The sequence below is a fragment of the Callorhinus ursinus genome, unplaced genomic scaffold (genome assembly GCF_003265705.2).
Source record: "Callorhinus ursinus isolate GAN/ISIS: 27379988/994484 unplaced genomic scaffold, GSC_fseal_2.0 scaffold35, whole genome shotgun sequence".
NCBI classification, from domain to species: domain Eukaryota; kingdom Metazoa; phylum Chordata; class Mammalia; order Carnivora; family Otariidae; genus Callorhinus; species Callorhinus ursinus.
In genome coordinates, this window is record NW_027397097.1 from 7750066 (window position 1) to 7767193 (window position 17128).

The 17128-nt window shown below is 51.3% G+C and overlaps 1 protein-coding gene across 2 annotated transcripts in view; it reads right to left on the reverse strand.

The window, feature by feature from the left end:
• Positions 1-414: 414 nt before the first annotated feature.
• The window catches only part of TENM4 (teneurin transmembrane protein 4), a 714583-nt gene continuing 697869 nt past the window's right edge, over positions 415-17128 (reverse strand). For both annotated transcript variants that reach the window (XM_073879780.1, XM_073879779.1), the window contains 4 exons: positions 16563-16859; positions 13254-14868; positions 8536-8678; positions 415-5947 (listed from right to left, as the gene is read on the reverse strand). In XM_073879780.1, coding sequence (XP_073735881.1) covers positions 5189-5947; positions 8536-8678; positions 13254-14868; positions 16563-16859 — 2814 coding nt within the window. In that variant the 3' untranslated portion in view covers positions 415-5188. The remainder of the gene's footprint in view (positions 5948-8535; positions 8679-13253; positions 14869-16562; positions 16860-17128) is intronic.

A 17128-nucleotide genomic window follows, 5' to 3' on the forward strand; every position in this document is an offset into this window, starting at 1 on the left:
TGCGTTTATTTTCAGAAGTGCCACCAGTGGCCTAGGGGACAACTCTGTTCCCAGTGGCTCTATTTTCACGGCAGTGTTGGGCTGTCCTGCCTCTTGGAGCCTGTCCCCAAGGCCACTGAGGACAGCAGCTGGGGGAGGGCATGGCCTGGGGGAGCGGTGGGGACACAGCTGACGTCAGGGGTGCCTTGATGTTCACGAGGCTAAGCACCGGGGTCTTTGTGGCCTCTGGCAATGCCTCTCCAGACAGCTGTCACCTAGATGGCTTATGAGGGCCTCTGGGGCCATGGACCTGAGTCTTGCAAGTCATCCTGAGAACAGAAGCATCCAGCAGTGCAAACTCAGAGGACTGGCTCAGGCAGTCCTTACTCTCCAAACAAAGGCCACCCAACACCTTAAACACAAAATATTCTTTTATTTGTCAACGAAGGCTACACGGGATCACTTCTGGTTTTGTTTTTATGCGTTTTTTTTTTTCTAGAAGGTATCTACATCTGCATTTATTTACAGCCTTGTCGGTATTTACACAGTCAAGAATACAGTGTTAGAAACACAAAAGTGTTGAGAAAAAAACTTCTCAAAATTAGTTCCAGACTTCAGGAAAACTATTTCCACATGGTAAGGCCAGAGTCTCCAGTGTTGGTCGTCCAAAGGCAGCTTGGGAGAGTCCTTTTGCCAAAGCTGCGGGTTCAGAAGTGTTCAAGAACAGGCAGGTTTAGGAAAGCGGGACTCTGGTGTTGGGTGAATCGGGGGCTGCCGGGCACCACCACACATCTGTGACTCAGCTTCTGCTGGGACAGCTGAGCCTGCCTGAGGCTTGGTTCTCCATTGGCAATTTGCCCTCAGAATCAATCACATGTTCTTGGGGACCAAAAAGTCACCCAGTGTCATTCCAGAGGGGGTGAGAAACCCAACATGAGCCCCACCCAGGCCTCCTCCCCACTCTGGTCTTCCACATTCATGATGAAACCGAAGAGCTCGCCGCTGTCTGGGGCGGTCAAGTACACAGGGCTGGTTTTGGAGAATGTAAAGGTTAGAAAGGATAAAGTTTCTATCACCTGAGCAATGAGTCTTTAAAATGAGTTTGCTGTTTTTTTGAAGGTTAAATGAAAGGGCCTTGAACGACAGAGTTCTTTTAATCCCCACCCTTCCAATAAAATGTAGACAAATGTATAAACCTAGCTGGGAATTATGAGCCTTAAACAGAAGGCTTCGAGTCCTAACAAGGATCCCAGTAGAAAGAAGAGACTGGGTTCTTCCTGGGACCTCTCTGGAGGCAGGCCCCAGCTCAGGACCAGAAGCCAGAGCCTGGGCTTAGTGGTTGCTATGAGGAATGGAGAAGAGATCTGACTTTGAGCACCAGGAGATCAAACCCCAAAGCCCGGGATCCTGCAGAGTCCTGGCGAGCTCCTTGCTCCTGGGCTCCAAGCTCAGCATCCCGGCCCTCACCACGTGGCCACCACAACCACGAGGCTGCAGATGTGAAGCTGTGTTCTAAGATTTCACCTCGAGAGCCCTGTCTTTGCATAATGGAAACTGCCACCTATAAAGGTGGTACTTAAAGGTCACAGCTGAAAAGGTCCTTTATACTGTTTTTTTTTTTTTTTTTTTTAAGCGAATGTGCTTCCTTGTTATGTGTCTATAAAAACACTGCCCAGGGTTAATCCCCTTCCTTGTCTCACCGTCCCCTTCTGCTTCTGCCCCACCCCATCCTGATTACTTAAACCATTCTCAACTTCTGGTCACTTTCCTAGGGATTGTTTCAAATTCTCCACCACTAGGTAGACCCCAGGCACTGGGCTGTTGCTTGGGTTAATTCTCAGCCAACAGTTCTGAGACAAGCATCAGCGGCTTACAAAGCTGTAAATTACCAGGGAGCTTCTTCCCCTCCTCCTAGCTCTGCCCTCCAATGCTGTCTGTCTGGAGGGCGGGTAAAAAAAAAAAAAAAAAGGCAATCTCATCCTATAAAAAACCAGGTCGGCGCATCATTAAAGTCCTGTTTAAAATGATGGCAGAGGGGCTGAGGGTCAGGGCCCGATGGGAGCTGTGGAAGACAGGGAAGAAGGCAGGAATTCTTCCAAAATAAACCCTTTTCTAGGGCACAGAAGCTGACCTCCTGCAGGATCACGACCCTGGGCCAGTGAGGGAAGGCTGGTTGCTCCAAGAAATGGACATGTTTGGGTTGTTTAGTGCCAAAAGGGCAGGTGCCGTCAAGGATGGGGTTTGATGCTTGGAGGCCACTCAGTGGGCACAGGGATCTCTCTGGCTTATGCCTTCAGACTCACTCTTGCTGTGAGATTGCGCCTGCTGGTCTCAGCAGCAGGACAGACTGAGAAGGGAGGCACTTCGTCACCTGCTGGCCTGAACAGAAGCCGACTCAGGAAGGCCAAGGCCAGAAGCGCTGTCTCCAGGAGCAGTAGTACCCATGTGAAATAATGCTGCCTAGCCCACACCTGACATCTTTTCTCTAAAGCTTGGGAATGCCTCAACTTCTCCCCGCAGAAACGCTGGGTCTCCTCGGTGGTGTGTAGCCCAGGACAGGTAAAGCGTTATTCGCTGAAACAAAAGGGACACACAGGAATTCTCTGTGTTTTTGATCTTTAGAAGTCCATACTATCACTTTGGTGGGGGGTTGGTGGTGGAGGCTCAGAGGCCTGGGAAGGTGTAGGGAGATGATTCATTCCCTTGGCTCTCGTGTTACCTCTGACCTCCAAGTAGATGTCCCCAGCAGGTCTTGACTAGTGTCAGGCAGCCAAGATAGAACTGATCAGCTAGGCTACTGGGCAGGAGAGCTTCACCCAAGGGCTCCTTATATCAAGAGTATGCTTTGAGAGGCAGAAGTCTATTTTGGATTAAAAAAAAAAACATGTGTTCTTCAGGCCAAACTGCTGTCCCTCCCATCCAAGAACGATTATGCCTGATGGGAGCCCACCACCAGCTCCCAGGAACCACGCAGTGGGCCCGAGGAGCACCACATCTGACTCAGCAGCGCTCTGGACCCAGTGGACCAACAGGCCAAGGTGCACGGTCGCAGCCATGTGACTTCTTTTGGAAACAGGAAGAGCACTTAGCGAAACATATCCTCTAATCCCGGTGGAATGACGTAAGGCGAAACCTCCTCTCCCGAGAAGCTGTGGATGCCTCCCTCTGCCAGGCGGAAACCAGGCTACACGCTGCTCCAATTCTCATGCAGTAAAGACCTTCTTGGTTTCATTAACTCGTGTAATATTCTGAAGACTCTGTGAGTAAGGCTATAAAGGTGCCATGAGCTTATCAGTCCAACAAGGTCCCCACGGGGGGATAGCTCAGACTCAGAATTCATTTTCCACACTTAATGTAAATGTAACCCATAAAAGTCCCATTTTCTAAGAAGCCCAGCTCAAAAGGAAGCATTTGGCTTCCCCTCCTGGTCTCCCAGAACCTCCTATGAGTGGTAATGATGATCGTAATTAGGCGGATGAACCAGGAGCGAGGAGCTCCTAACTCTTGCTGCTACTTTCCCCTCCCCTCAATGCTTCCCTGGCCGGTTGGCTGCAGCCTTTCCCCGGGCAGGCCCTCCAGGGGCGGGTTGTGCCCATTCCCCAGTGGGCGAATGCCTCTTCCCAATGACCTCAGGCCTGGGTCTCCACAGGGACAACTGTAGCCTGGCCTGCCTGCTCTGCAGGCATCGGCCTCAGGAACTGGGCCCAGCCCGGGGGCAGCAGGGGGGCAGGGGCTGGATGACGCGGCCAGGTCACGCCCGATTAGCTCTGTCCTCCTTTCTCCTCAGTCTCTCTTTAAAACCCTGGACAGACTCCTCTAGAGGGGAAGCTGTTTTAGAAGAATTTCACAGAAGAAATTCCGGAACACCTAAGCTGCTGCACCCCCACTATGTTACTGGCCCGTGAGTGGGAGGCAGAGAAGCCTTCAGGAGCTGGTTAGAAGATGCTTGGCTTATGCCTTCCTCTCTTTGGCTGACTGTTTCTTAAGTCTCTTTCCAGAATCAAAGGCCACCAAGCACCTCTCTCCACATTCCTGTTTCTCAGTGGTGGAGCTGAGCAGTGGAGGGAAGATACCCCAAGCCATGGGGAGAAAGTTTCACCCAGGAAGGCAGGCTGGTATCTTTGCTACCACTGCCATCCTTTTGCCGAGGGTGGCCTGCCCCTCCCTGGACCTTGTGCCCACGTGGTGGGCTTGCCGGGCAGTGCTGGTTCTCACATCTGACTTTGGGAGAGAGGAAGAGATGAATAATAAGGAACATCATGGGAAGACCGACCAACCACAGACATCCTGGGTGCCTCTACCTCTTGGGGAGGATGAGGCTCTTGGCCCCAGGATGTTATGTCACCAGACTGGGGGGAAGGGACCTGGGGAATGCTTTCTCCATCCCAGCAGGGGCTGGCACCAACAACTACACAGGATTTGCAAAAGGGGTTGTGGGTTCCATTTAGCATCAAAATATAAAGCTTGGACAGGAGTTGGGGACAGCTTGAAAAAGGGGCTGAATGATATCACAAAATTCCCTAGAGCAAGATGAAGACGTCCATGGTCCTCCAGAGGCACAGAACACGGTGAGTAAAAAAGCCACCACTTGTCTGTGGGAGCTGAGCCAAAAATCCTCAGGTCCTGCAGACCCTCCTTCCAGGCTCCCCTCGGAAGTTTGGTACTAGCCCGTGACTGCACCCCGCACTCCTGCCCGACCCCCACGGAAGAAAGGGTTGCACATGAGACAAATTAGCACAGACACTGTGTCTCACATCACACCGGGTACCTAGAGACAGACAAGGACACACCTCAGAAGATGTGTCTCAGAGAGGAGAAATGTACCCCAACAACAGGGAAAAATCCTCAAGGAAAAAGGGAACAAGAGACAATAAGGTTTTCATTGTGATCACACTACAGAAAAAAAAATACCTTCTGTTCTTTGCAAAAAATGTGTGAAGGCCAAATTTGTGTTTTTCTTTTCTTAAAAAAAAGGATGTTGCATGAGTTACAATGCAACCAGTATTTTTGTTTGTTTTCTGCACTTGTTAAAAAAAGGATTTTTCTTTTTTTTTCTTTTCTTTTCTTTTCTTTTTTTTTCTCTTTTTTTTTTTTTTTTTTTCTTTTTTTCTTTTTTTTTTTTTTTTTTTTTAAAGTACAACCCAGTCAGGTGTGTGGCCACAAAAGAGTAGCTGTCTTTGGCAAGAAGTGCAGGCCGGAGTCCTCTCTGTCACCTCCGGCCCATCTCGCTCTGTCTCATGAAGTGGATGTTGTTAGCGCTGTCTGACAGTTCTGGGTACTGCTCCACGGAGATGACGAAGAAGCCATCATAGCCTTGAACCCGCCCTGTGTTCAGTGCCTGCTGCTTCTCCCCCTCCGTCCAGGCCCGCAGGCCTTCCTCCCCTTCCCGAAGTCGCTGTTGCTCACGGGCCCACGCCTGGTGCACGGCTCTCTGCCGGGCCAGCTCCAGCACCCGTGCCTTCTCCTCGTCCAACGTCGTCCCGTAGCGAGTGCTCAAGCACAGCGCCCCGTACTGGAGCTGGATGTCTGTGTAGCGTCTAGTCCTGCCATTGAGCATCGTGTTGATCTGGGACACGGTGACATTGACCCCATTCTCCAGGGTTCGCCGCCCCCCACTGAGGCCCAGGATGGCCAGGTCGCCTTCTGAAGGCCCTGGCTTCACGAAGTAGTGGGTGTCCACCCCGTCAATGGTGAAGTGCAGGTTCTCTAGGTAGTGGGCATTGTTCAAGATGGCAGCGACCCTCCGCCCATCCTCGTTGGCCACACTGATGATGTCTGTGGTCACTCGGCCATCCTTCAAGGCAAACTTGACCCCCTTGCCAAAAACCGAGCCACTGGATGCAAACTTCTTTGTCTCGGGGGCCTGTTGGCAGCTGGTGATCGTGGAGCCATAGAGCTGGTCAAAACGTTCCAGGGTGACGAAGGCCTTGAGCTGCTTCTGCACTTCACACTGTACCCCAAGGATAGACTGATGGGGGAGGAGAGAGAGAGAGGGATGGAGAAAGAGAGGATGAGACAAAGGGGAAAACCTCTCCCTAACAGCCTGAAGGGCCAGCTTACATTACTGAGTCAAATCTATACATATTTATTAACCAGTAGCATCGAGCTCTACCGCTGACCACTACAACATTCCACCACCCTTCATCCATCCATTCCCCCATCGTTCCATTAAGAAACTGTTCAGGGAACATCTCTGTGCCAGGTCCTTTTCTGGGCACTGGAGAGACAACAATGAATCAGACAACATCCCTGCCCTTGAGGAACCCATCATTTAGTGGGGGAGAGACAGATGTGACACACAAAACTATAATCAAATGTGCTAACTAGTGGTCTAAGAGAAGTAGTAGTAATACCTATAGCTACCATGTCCTGGTCTTTGAGCTAAAGAAGTCACATTCAGTACCTCATTTGGTCTCCACAATAACTTTATATAGTCGGTATTGTTATATCACTGATTTTACATCTAAGAAAACTAAGTCTCTAAGAAGTTGTGATGGGCCCACAGTCGTACTGCTACTAAATATTCAAGCCAACATTTGAACTCAGGTCTGTCTGACTCTAGAGGTTCAGTTTCAAGGGCTCTAGATGAGGGAGCAGCAAACAAAGCTCCGAATATCTCAGCCTGAAGGTGGAGGAATGAGGTTCAAGGACAGACGCGTGCTCGAGTTGGAACTCGGAGGATAAGGGGCTGATGCAAGATGGAGCGTCCTTGGCAAGGAGGCGTAGGAAGACGAAAAGTGGTGATTTATATAAACTCTCTTGCCCTGCTTTATTGTTCTCTGTCGTGTTATGAATGATTTTCAAGGAGGGCTCTGCCTCCACAGTGCTTCCTGGGGGCTCCTCAGATGCCCCTGCTCTTGGCTGCTTTGGGGGACAGATTGGGCCCTGTCTCCGTGTCATACCACCTACCAGTCCCTCCCATGGCTCAGGGAGCCTGGCAAAGCCAGGTTTGGGTGGGCTCCGGGGCCTTATCGGCAACTCAGGGAGATGGCTTTAGAAACAGGCCCATTGGATTCTCACTGAAATTAAGTCCTCTTTATAATTAATAGAACCTTGTCTGTGAACAATTATTTCCTAGAGTTTCACGAAAGCTGGAGTGCTCAACAACAAAGATCTCCGATGCTTGCCAAGGGCAGAAATCAATAATTCATTGACAGGCGAGGTTGGCAAACAGGCCGTCTGAGACCAGGGCTCTGTGCAGGGGGGGAAGGGAAGCTGGGGTGGGGGGGAGGGCTGCGGGGAGGAGCTGAGCTGCTGGAAGCAGCTCTAGGCACAGCCAGGCCGTCCTGGGAGGATGGTGGGGATTGGAGCCGGGCCGAGGGGCAGGGCTATGGCGGCAGAGAACAACAGAAAGGGGACGGGCTCTGTGGCCAGACACACTAGGGGTTCTCATCGTCTTTCCTGCTGAGTGACCTCGAGCAAGTCTCTCTCTGAGCTCTGGTCTCCTCACAGATGCTCACAGGGTTGTTTACTTCTTTCAACCATTTGTTCATTCAGTGAAAGTTTTGGTGCTGGGCAGTACACTGGGGACCAGATAAGACCCAGTGTTTGCCTTCTTGGGGCTCAGAGTCTAGTGGAGATGCAGGAAGAAAACAGGAACTCAAGCCAAGTGCGGTGAATGCTCTGAAAGAGGAGAATATAGGGTGCCTCCAGAGCCAAGAGGCGCAGAGTCCCGTTCTTCAGAGTCTAGAGGAAGGAGGCAGCTGAGGACTAATGGAATCAGGTTGGATGCGTTAAGTTTCTGGCTGCCAGTGGTATGCCATCTAACAACTTGGCTTTCCCCCTCCACTGGGATCCCCTGGGAGGCCTGCTCTCTGCCTGATCCACTCCTGCATTCACTGGGTGCAGCATGGGGCCTGGAAGAGCCAGCCCCTACTACGTATATTATGCAGAGGGGGTGGTGGGGGGAGGGGAGGAAGAAATGAGCAAAACAATGCTCAAGTGAGGGGTGGGCAAAAACTGTTTCCAAGGACCTTTACAGCGATAGAATTCCGGGAGTCTTTCAAACTGGGTCATAAAAGGAACAGAAGAGAAAGTAACATTTGTTTGAATGCCTACAGACAGATCCAGGTTTGAATCCCAGCTCTAACCCCTCCCTTGCTGTGTGGCACTGGAAAGCCTCGGGCATTAAATCTGTACAATGTGAACAGTAATACCAGGCGATATTTGTGAGTGAACTGGTGTAGAATACCTCAGGCAAGCTCAGGTGCACTGAGGTGCTCAGAAAATACCACGTTTGTATTTAGAACACATGTTCCCTCCTTGCACTTTTGCTCTGGGTAGTGACAAAGGCTCATTGTTTTTGTAGATTTCCAAACTCGGCGTGACATAGAAAACTTAATAGGGCTTGTGAGGGTCTGTGTGCTGTTACAGCTGGGTCCACAGGGGCTTGCCAGTGGGAGGGTTCCTACGTATTTGCTGAACGGTTTCGGGCAGGCTCTGTGGACGTACCACGTTGGTTTCTGTTACGGGCCCATGCTTTCCTGGAAAGCTTTGCTGGACCCACTCCCGTCATGTCTGAGTGGCCTAAGGGTGGCAGCTGTGTGTGTCAATTACCTTGCTGTTGTCCCATTCCTGAGTTTTCATCTGTGTGTGGATGAGCTCGTAGGATGGTTCCATGGCATCCATGTCTGGCTTGGGGTAGCCGGGAATCACGTTGTGCAGCTGGAATCCAAAGGTGAGGAGCCAACTGTTCACATCTGGGTGGGCGAGAAGCAGACATGTCCTCATGGAGTAAGTGGCTCTCAGAGGTGACATATCCCAATACATGAGCCCAGAGTTAGGCTGCAGGGGGGGTGAGGGGAGGGGTGCTGCAGCTGGGACAATCAGCTGCTACAGGCACTTTGGAAAACCGTTTCATGGTTATAAAAGCCGCGTGCACTCTCGGGAGCTGGTGTCCCCTTCCTGGGTATGTATCCAAGAGTGTATCCAGTAGTGTGTATGTTTCCAGATCCCCTGTTCTGTCACTCCATCTCCTGGGGCCTTGGCCTCACACCCGGGGGGGCAGCTGTGGACCCTCCGTGTCCTCTCCCGGAATCCGTAGGACATTGTGGAGGACAGCCACACCCAAAGGGAAGATGTAAATGAATGCTTTCAAAGAGAAAATTCACTTAAGAAATAAGCCCTCCCTCCTCCTGCAAGTGACAAGATGGCCTGTACTAAAGCTCAAAGGGTTTCCCCCACGCTGATCATACCTTTCATTTCTTCTGGGAAGTGACTCGAAGGAAGTCACTTAACCTCCCCGTGCCTTCATTTTCCAATCTTTAATACTGGGCTTGAGGATCTAGCCCCACAGGCACTGGTTTCATTGATGTCATAACATTCCTGGGGGGTTACTAATTATAAAATATTACGCAGAGGGACAGGGAGGATTTTGCCATGAGCCTTTGGCTCATTGAGGAACAGAATCAGGGAAGCCGAGCCGTAAGGAAGAGAAAGAGGCTGGATGCCGTGCCACCCGCTACCAGGCCCGCTGCTGCTGAATGTGCTCAGGAGCGTGTTACACTGACCCTCACCTTGCACGCTCAGGACCCCGAAGGGGAGATGAGACGTGGGCATGCAAAACTTTGACACAAGAAAGAAAGATGACAGGAGGGCAGAAGTCTTTCAGTTGGACAGGCTGACAAGTCTTCCCGGAGAAGGTGGCCTTTCAGGCAGACATTGAAAGCTGTGTACCTTTTGTCAGGCTTCAGCAGAGATGAAGGGGGTGCTTCAGGCAAAGACCGTCATACAAGGCAAGGGCGGGAGAGGGGAGGTGAGTGCAGGGAGTGTTCAGGTAACTGGAGAGCAGCTCAGCAAGGCAGAGAGAGAACCAGAAAGAAAAACTGGCGGGCGCAGGTCAGAAACCCATGCTGTCTTCCCACTCGAGAACCTCACGTTTGCCTTTGTTTTTTGTTTGTTTGTGTTTTTTGGACGTCCCAGAGCCCCTCTGTGGGGTGTGAAATCTAGAGGTACTGGCGTGGAGGGAAGGCAGGAAGGGCAGCTTAGAAACCCAGGTTCTACTTCTAGAAAGATCGTGGAAGGGAAAGAGCATGGTGAGACAAGACAGAACCCAGGTCCAAATTCAGGCTCCCCAGCTTGCAGACTGTGTGAACTGGGACGGTCGCCTCGACCTCTCTGAGGTTCTGATTCCGGATCTATAAACTGGTGGTAGAAATGGTTTTCACCAAGCCGTGGAGAAGAACGCTGATAGTGTTAGCACTTTGGGCAGCCATCATACAGAGGGAACTGTTCTAAGTCTGTTACAGGAAGGACTGGGTATCCTATACTATATTCTGAAGTGTCCAGTTCGGTTCCTGGCCCATAGAAGGTTTTCTGGGTCCCTTCACACCCGGGCCTCTGCGTCCCTGGACCCCCCATTTCCTCATTTATGACATGAGGCCCTTGGACTAGCTTTCCTCCAGAGTCCCTTTCCTCACTGAGTTTTTGAGAATCTCCGATTCTATGAATCGTGGCAGATGGTTTTTTAGGAAATTAAAACAAACAACAGGGGGGGAAAAGGTCCCCTACGAAGCCATTTTTGCCTGAGGCCGAGAACTTGCATCTGAATTTGTAGTTGGAAAGGAAAACTTCTAGCAGGAATATTACAAATTCCCAGGAAACCAGGGGGCTGAAAAGAGGGCTGGGCCTTAATTTTAAGTGATGGGAGGTAGGGACATTTCTCATGATGCCTTTAGGAAACATGCTGAAAACTGATTTATTCATTGGTTTTTCTACGGCGCTTTTCTGAAGAGTTGGGAATTTTACTCTTCGTTTTTATGACACCAGAGCTAGACATTTCCCTCAAGTTAAAAAGCTCCTCTTTACCCGTCCGCCCCAGACTTCGGGCGTGGCCACCCGGGGCAGCGATGAATAACAATCCCTTCTACGTGTGCACACTACAAAGTGAATTCCATGCCTGAATGAGGATTTTGGAGTCGGAGCCAGAGTTCCAGCCCCAGGCTCGCCACTTCTCAGCGGGCCGGTTACATTACAGCTCTGACCTTCACTTTCCTCCTCTGAGAATGGGGTCAGTGATCCCCCTCTTACAGGCTTCCCGGGAGGGTTACTGTGTTAGTGTGTGTGATGTATCTGAAGTGGACGTCTTGTGGTTGCCTTTCCAGCATCCCATTCTGCCTTCCCGCTCTTTCCTTTTGGGGTATCCGTGCAGCTGTAGGGATGCTGACTCCACCTGCGGCAAGTGAGCATGTGACCTAGGCTAAGCCAGTCAGCGCGTTTTCTCCCTCCAGCCACAGTGCATGGTTCAGGGGCTGTCATGTGACCTAAGCCTATCCCATTGGAGGGTATCTCAGGACCTTTGAAGAGTTTTGGAGAAAAGATGCTCTTTTTATTGGTGTTACTGCTGGGTGTGAGTGAGGCTGCACATAGCTCACGTGGAAGCTAATAGGTTTGGGGGTGTCTTGGTTTTTAGTAGCAAAATGTTTTCCTGCACCATTTTTTCCCCCAGCTAAACTAACCTGCCAAAATACCTCACAAGACACTCACTGGAGGATGAGGCAGGGGGCATGCTTGATGCAGACAGATGTCATGGAAATGAGCCCTAAATCTGTTAAGTTTTCTAGGGCTGCCAGCAAGTTGAGCACAGTGAGACCGTGGTTGGGATATTCCTGTTTCCCACAGGTCCCAAGTATGTTTTCACCACCGCACCTGCCCACCACTGTGTTCCCTCTTCTGCCCCATTCTGGGACTCCTGCTCTCAACATGACCACTGGGAATCTTCCAATCAGTGTCTGCAGAAAAAGGGTCCAAACTGGGCCACCAAGTTCGGGGGGCCAGGAAGCCACTTCCCTAAGGGGCAGTTATGTGAGCAGTCCCTGTTGCCCTCTCTAGACTTCTGTACGTGCGGTCGTCTCCTTGGACTGCCTTTCACCCTACTGGCTGATGAATGTCCACTGCGAAGGGGGCCCCACGCATCCGTTGCTCCCTGGGCAGAGACAGCTGTGCCTCCAGTGTTTCAGTAGCCGTCAGGGCAAACCTTCATCCTGGGCGCCTCACACTGGACAGCAACTGTCTCCCTCCCCACCGCTGTGTGCACTCCTGGAGGGCAGCGACCATATTTCTATGCCCAGTGCCTAAAACAGTGGCTGCACAGAGAAGGCATTTGTTGAATGAAAATGAAACTGCCTTGAAATAGGGTGCAGGCATAGCTGGCATCACAGGAAAAACAGAAGGAGATTACCAGGTTTGCAAGTGGGGAGGCGCCCAATTGGTACCAACAACAAAGTCCCTGTTATAAAGAGTGCTGGCTTTATCCAGACCTGAATCCTCGTAGCTGCTTTGACTCCTGAGGTCTTTCGTGGCTGGCCTGTGAGTGGCGGCTTGCTGGCTGGACTGTGGCTGCTGGAGACTTTTCTGGCATGTGTGACCAATGGGGACACTGATATTTCAGGTGGTTTCACAGTCGTGGAAAACAAAGCCCACTTTTTAAATCCGGGAAGAGGAAAGGTAATCAACATGAGCCAGGCACTGTGCTAGGCAGGTTATTAAATGTATCTCATTTCACCCTCGCAACCGTCTTTCTCTTTTTATCTCCTCTTCCTCCCCTCTTTGGATTGAATTTTTTTTAGCCTTCACTTTTATTTCCACTATTGACTAATTACCTATGTCTCTGTTTTATTCTTTACTGGTTGCTCGCGGATTTACACTGTGCATATTTAATTCACCAGTGTCAGTGTCGTTTTCTAACTTTAATTTACAGATCAGGAAACTGGAATTCAGGGAAGTTAAGTAAATTGCGTGACTGTCCATTACATCGTCCCAAATAAGAAAACTGATTTTGTTTTTCTTTAGCTATACCTGCATCCACCTTATCGGGGACTCAGAGCCAGCCTGATCTCTGGGCCAGAAACTCCCAAACTGTATTCTCAGGGGTGTATCCAGTGAAATATTAGGGTATCATGGTGAAAAAAGGGGTTTTATGCTCAGATATTTGAGAAACAGTAGGAAAAGGGGCTTCATGGTCAAATGAGAAATCGTGGGTAAAGGTACCAATCAGTTCTCTTTACTATGGACTTCTCAGAGCCTTTCATAAGCTGCAATGTATTACTAAATTTTAAGAATGGTGGTTGCCCTGTTAAATTAATTTGATGTCAGTACCAGTTTTTCCAGGCTGTTTCTCTAAACCAATGTTTCTTAAAAAATGCTTTGGAAAATGCTTTTGTAAGAGAAAGCCAATGTTTCTTGTTACCCCATACCAGCTTTTTCAAGGACGACTATCGTGTCAGATGACCAGAGCTGTAGTGGGTCCTGTCCTCTGAACGAGCCCCAATCCTCACCTGTCATGAAGCACTTGATGTCCTGAGAGTTGCTGATGGGGTTGTTGTTTTTAAACATGTAGAGATTAAAAGGCATGATGTTGCTGCTACTAAGGTGCTTCCACAGCTCGTGGTCTGGGCTGGTCCAGCGACCAGCCAGCACGTCATAATCCCGCCGGCCCATGTGGATGAGCTTGGTGAGTGGATCGTAGAGGCCACCGTGGTAGCCGATGATGATCTGGAAGTTGGGGTTGGTGTCCATGTAGATCTCCCCGTAGGCCGTGTACAGAATCTGCTTGATCATCAAGCCTGTTCCACTGAAGACAGCAAGAGGGGTCCCGATGTTGTCACAAGCTATGTAAAACTCGTCACCACTGCTCAGCTCCATTGCAAAGAGGTGCCCCTGCAGATCGTAGTAGAGGGATGTGATCTCGGAGCTGGAGTGGTTGTAAAGGTGGGTGACCTTGGTGGGGTTGGTCAGGTCTGCATAGAAGAACTGCAGGTGGTGGCTGGGGCTGCTCTTGCTGGACACCCGCCGCCCCAGGCCATCGTAGCGGTACCTGACGCTCCAGCCACCGGCCCGGTTGTACGCCTTGATGAGCAGGCCAGCAGAGTTGTACTCGAAGACATCCCCGCCCCGCTGCCTCAGGAAGCCATCCTCGTCCATCTTGTACTGCACGTCACCCAGCCTAGTGATGCGGTCTCGGAGGTCGTACCTTAGTGGGGTAAGCCGCGCACTGTTCCCGGGGCTCAGTAAGTGCAGGTTCCCATTGAGATCATAGCTGTATCGCCAGAGTGGCTTGTCGTTGATGGAGACCGTCTGGAGCTGGCCGTCAGCGTCATACTCATAGGAGTAGCGGGTGGTATTGGCATAGGGTCCCACCTTCAACTCTTTCTTCACTACTCGCCCCATGTTGTCATACTGGACAGTCATCCAGTACATGAGGGAGCGGAAAATCTCATATTGCACTTCCTTCATCCGGCCATACGCGTCAAAGTGTTTGGTGTGGGTCATGACCGCCGTAGTGATGATCTGGTTAATGTCATAGTAGATGACCCCAAACTTCCCGAACTGCTCTGTCTTGCCTGACACGTCATCATAGCGATAGAGATCGATGGGCAGTGGGGTCTCATTGATCACAGCCTGCATGCTGGTCACCCGGAAGCTGTTGTCATAGTTATAGTCAAAACGAGCATTGACCATGCCTTCTTCGGTGAAGCGGAAGATCTGGCGGTCGATCAGGGGCCCAATCTGGCGGTAGCGGATGGTGCAGGTGAAGCCCTCGTTCTGTAGGTTGATGGTCTTCAGCATGCCTGCTGTCTCGTCATAGGTGAAGCTCACCTTGGTGGTGTCATACAGCATCTCAGCCAGCTTTGACAGTTTGCCATACTTGTAGATGACCCTGCGGCCGGTGCCCAGGTAGAAGGTGTGGAGGAGGTGCCCGTCCTCGCTGAAGTCCTGGATGACTGAGGCATTGCCCTCGGGTGGCTGGTAGATGTTCCTGTAGTAGCCCACTGACCGGATGGTCTCTAGGGTCTGCCGGGCCACGTTGGGCATCGTCACAGAGGAGAGGCGGTCGTTCTTGTCGAACTCAAAGATATACTGCCTCTGGCTGTGGAGGAGCAGCACCATGGACTGGAGGGAGAGGACAACAAAGACGTGAGAGGAGGGTGGTGGGGAGGAAGGGTAAGTCTGTGTGCCTAAGACTAAGAGGAGAGGAATAAACGGCCACGGAAACCGGTGGTTCTCCCAAGTTATGCCCAAACCACAGCTTTCTAACCAGTGTGCCCCAGGATACTGCAGTGGGGACACAAATGTGCTAAGCTAAGGACTTCCTGGGGCGCCTGCATGGCTCAGTCATCTGGGCGTCCGACTCTGGGTTTCGGCTCAGGTCGTGATCTCGGGGCCGTGGGACCCAGCCCCACGTCGGGCTCTGCGCTCAGTGCGGAGTCTGCTTCAGATTCCTTCTCCTGCCTCCTCTGCCCCTCCCTGCTCACGTGTTCTCTCTCTCTCTCTCTCTCATAAATAAATAAACAAAATCTTAAAAAAAAAAAAAAGGATTTCTCTCAGCCCTTGGCCCTGGCACTCGGGCCATCTGTCTTCCTGCAGTGGGCAGCCTTGTCTGTTCGCCCCTTCGTGTGGTACAAAAGTGATGACTTCAGTAGGTGCTGGTGTGTGAGAAAGGTAGGGAACACTGACGAGGAGTACGGCAGCAGCCTCTCTCCTGGCTTCCTTGCTTCAGCTTCCTTCTCAAATCAGTCCCCCTACTCAGGCAAGAACGATTTTGCTGAAACACAGCCTGACGGTATCTCCTGCCTGCTAAAGAACTTCTGTGCACTCCACGTGGCCCATAGGGTAAGGACCGCATCTGAGAAAGGCATTTAAGGCTTTGCATGATTGTTTATGTAGGAAAACAGGTCACAGGCCCACGCTGCGGTGGGGCGGGCTGTGATTGGGAACGGGGGGACCCTGATTCCTAATAGAGTGGGCTTATTGTGTGGCCCCGGGAAGGTTCCTTCCCCCTCCGGGTTGAGCTTTTAGGTATGTCGGACGACCCCCAAGGTCTCTCTTAGCACCACCACAGAACACGGCTCTTGAAGATGCTCACCCAGCACAGGGTGGGGAAGACTGAGCACAGACCAAGCACAGCATGGGCTCTGGGCAGGTGACCGTGAGCAGGAAACAAAGTAAAGATGTGGGTTCCAGAATGGGGGCCTGAGGTGCAGGTCTTTTTCGGGAATAAGTCAGGAGGTAACAGACCTAGAGGCTTCTCAGCAGCAAAGCTCCCATTTTCTCCTGTTTGGGACCAACTTTCGCTTTCAGGGCTTTTCTGAGTCCTAGCCCCTGGGATGCAATAAATCCTGACCTTAAGCAGAAGGGATTTACTAAAGTTATGCTCACCATTCAAAGCTCAGGATTAATTACCTCCTGCTTAAGGACTGATCGCTAGGCTTCTGCCCTGTTCTCTCTGACCGGATCACATGGTGTGCCCCAGATCTGGGGGAAGACCCCTGCCTGGGTCTGCACCCTGAGTCCCGCTCTGTGAGACCAGTTAGCGTTGGGCCTCTTCCTGGCTCTAAACTATCACGTGGGGCTTGCCCATTCTCCTGCCCCCAAACTCCCACCTGTCACATCATCACTACAATGCACCCAGATGCCTGTTGGGCTCCCCGGTCCCCTGTTACAGATTTTTCCGAACGCTTCCTTTTGGAGACCACGTAGGTCTAATCCATCCCACTGAAGTCAGCACGCTGGGCCTGGCCATGGGTCGAGCCACAACGACTGGCGTTCTGGATGGTAAAGCCAGTGTTGGGGAGACGGACACCTGCCTTCTCTAAGTATGTGTAGCTCCACGTCTTCCCGTCAGCAAAGATCCTGGATGTGATACGACCCGCTTGGTCGTATTCCATCCTCTCTGACATGATGCCTCTCTGGACGCCAGCAATATGGCCCCCGGGGGAGTACGTCACGTTGACGCCGTTCAGCCTGCTGCTGGGTGACCAGAGGCTGGGCCGCCCTGCCTGGTCATACAGGATCCGGAGAGTGAACTTGCGGTGGTCGTCATAGATCTTCTCAGTGCGGGTCACACGGTCAAAGTCCAGGGACAGGAGGTTCCGGTTGTGAACCTGGAGAAGGGGCAGGAGGAAAGAGTGAGTTAATCTGGGCATGGGAAACTTCGGTGTAAGAAGGTCCTGAGTAGAGGAGGCAGCACAGGTCATGGGTGTGAACAGACAGGGTTTGGGTCCTGGCTCTGTCACCTGTCAGTTCTGTGACGCTTCCTCATCTGTCAAATGGGAATAATAATGCCAATTACATAGGACTATTGTGAGAATGAAGACAGCGCAGGTGCTGAGCCAACAGTGGCTAGTCCTGAAGACAATCCATATCGTTTCCT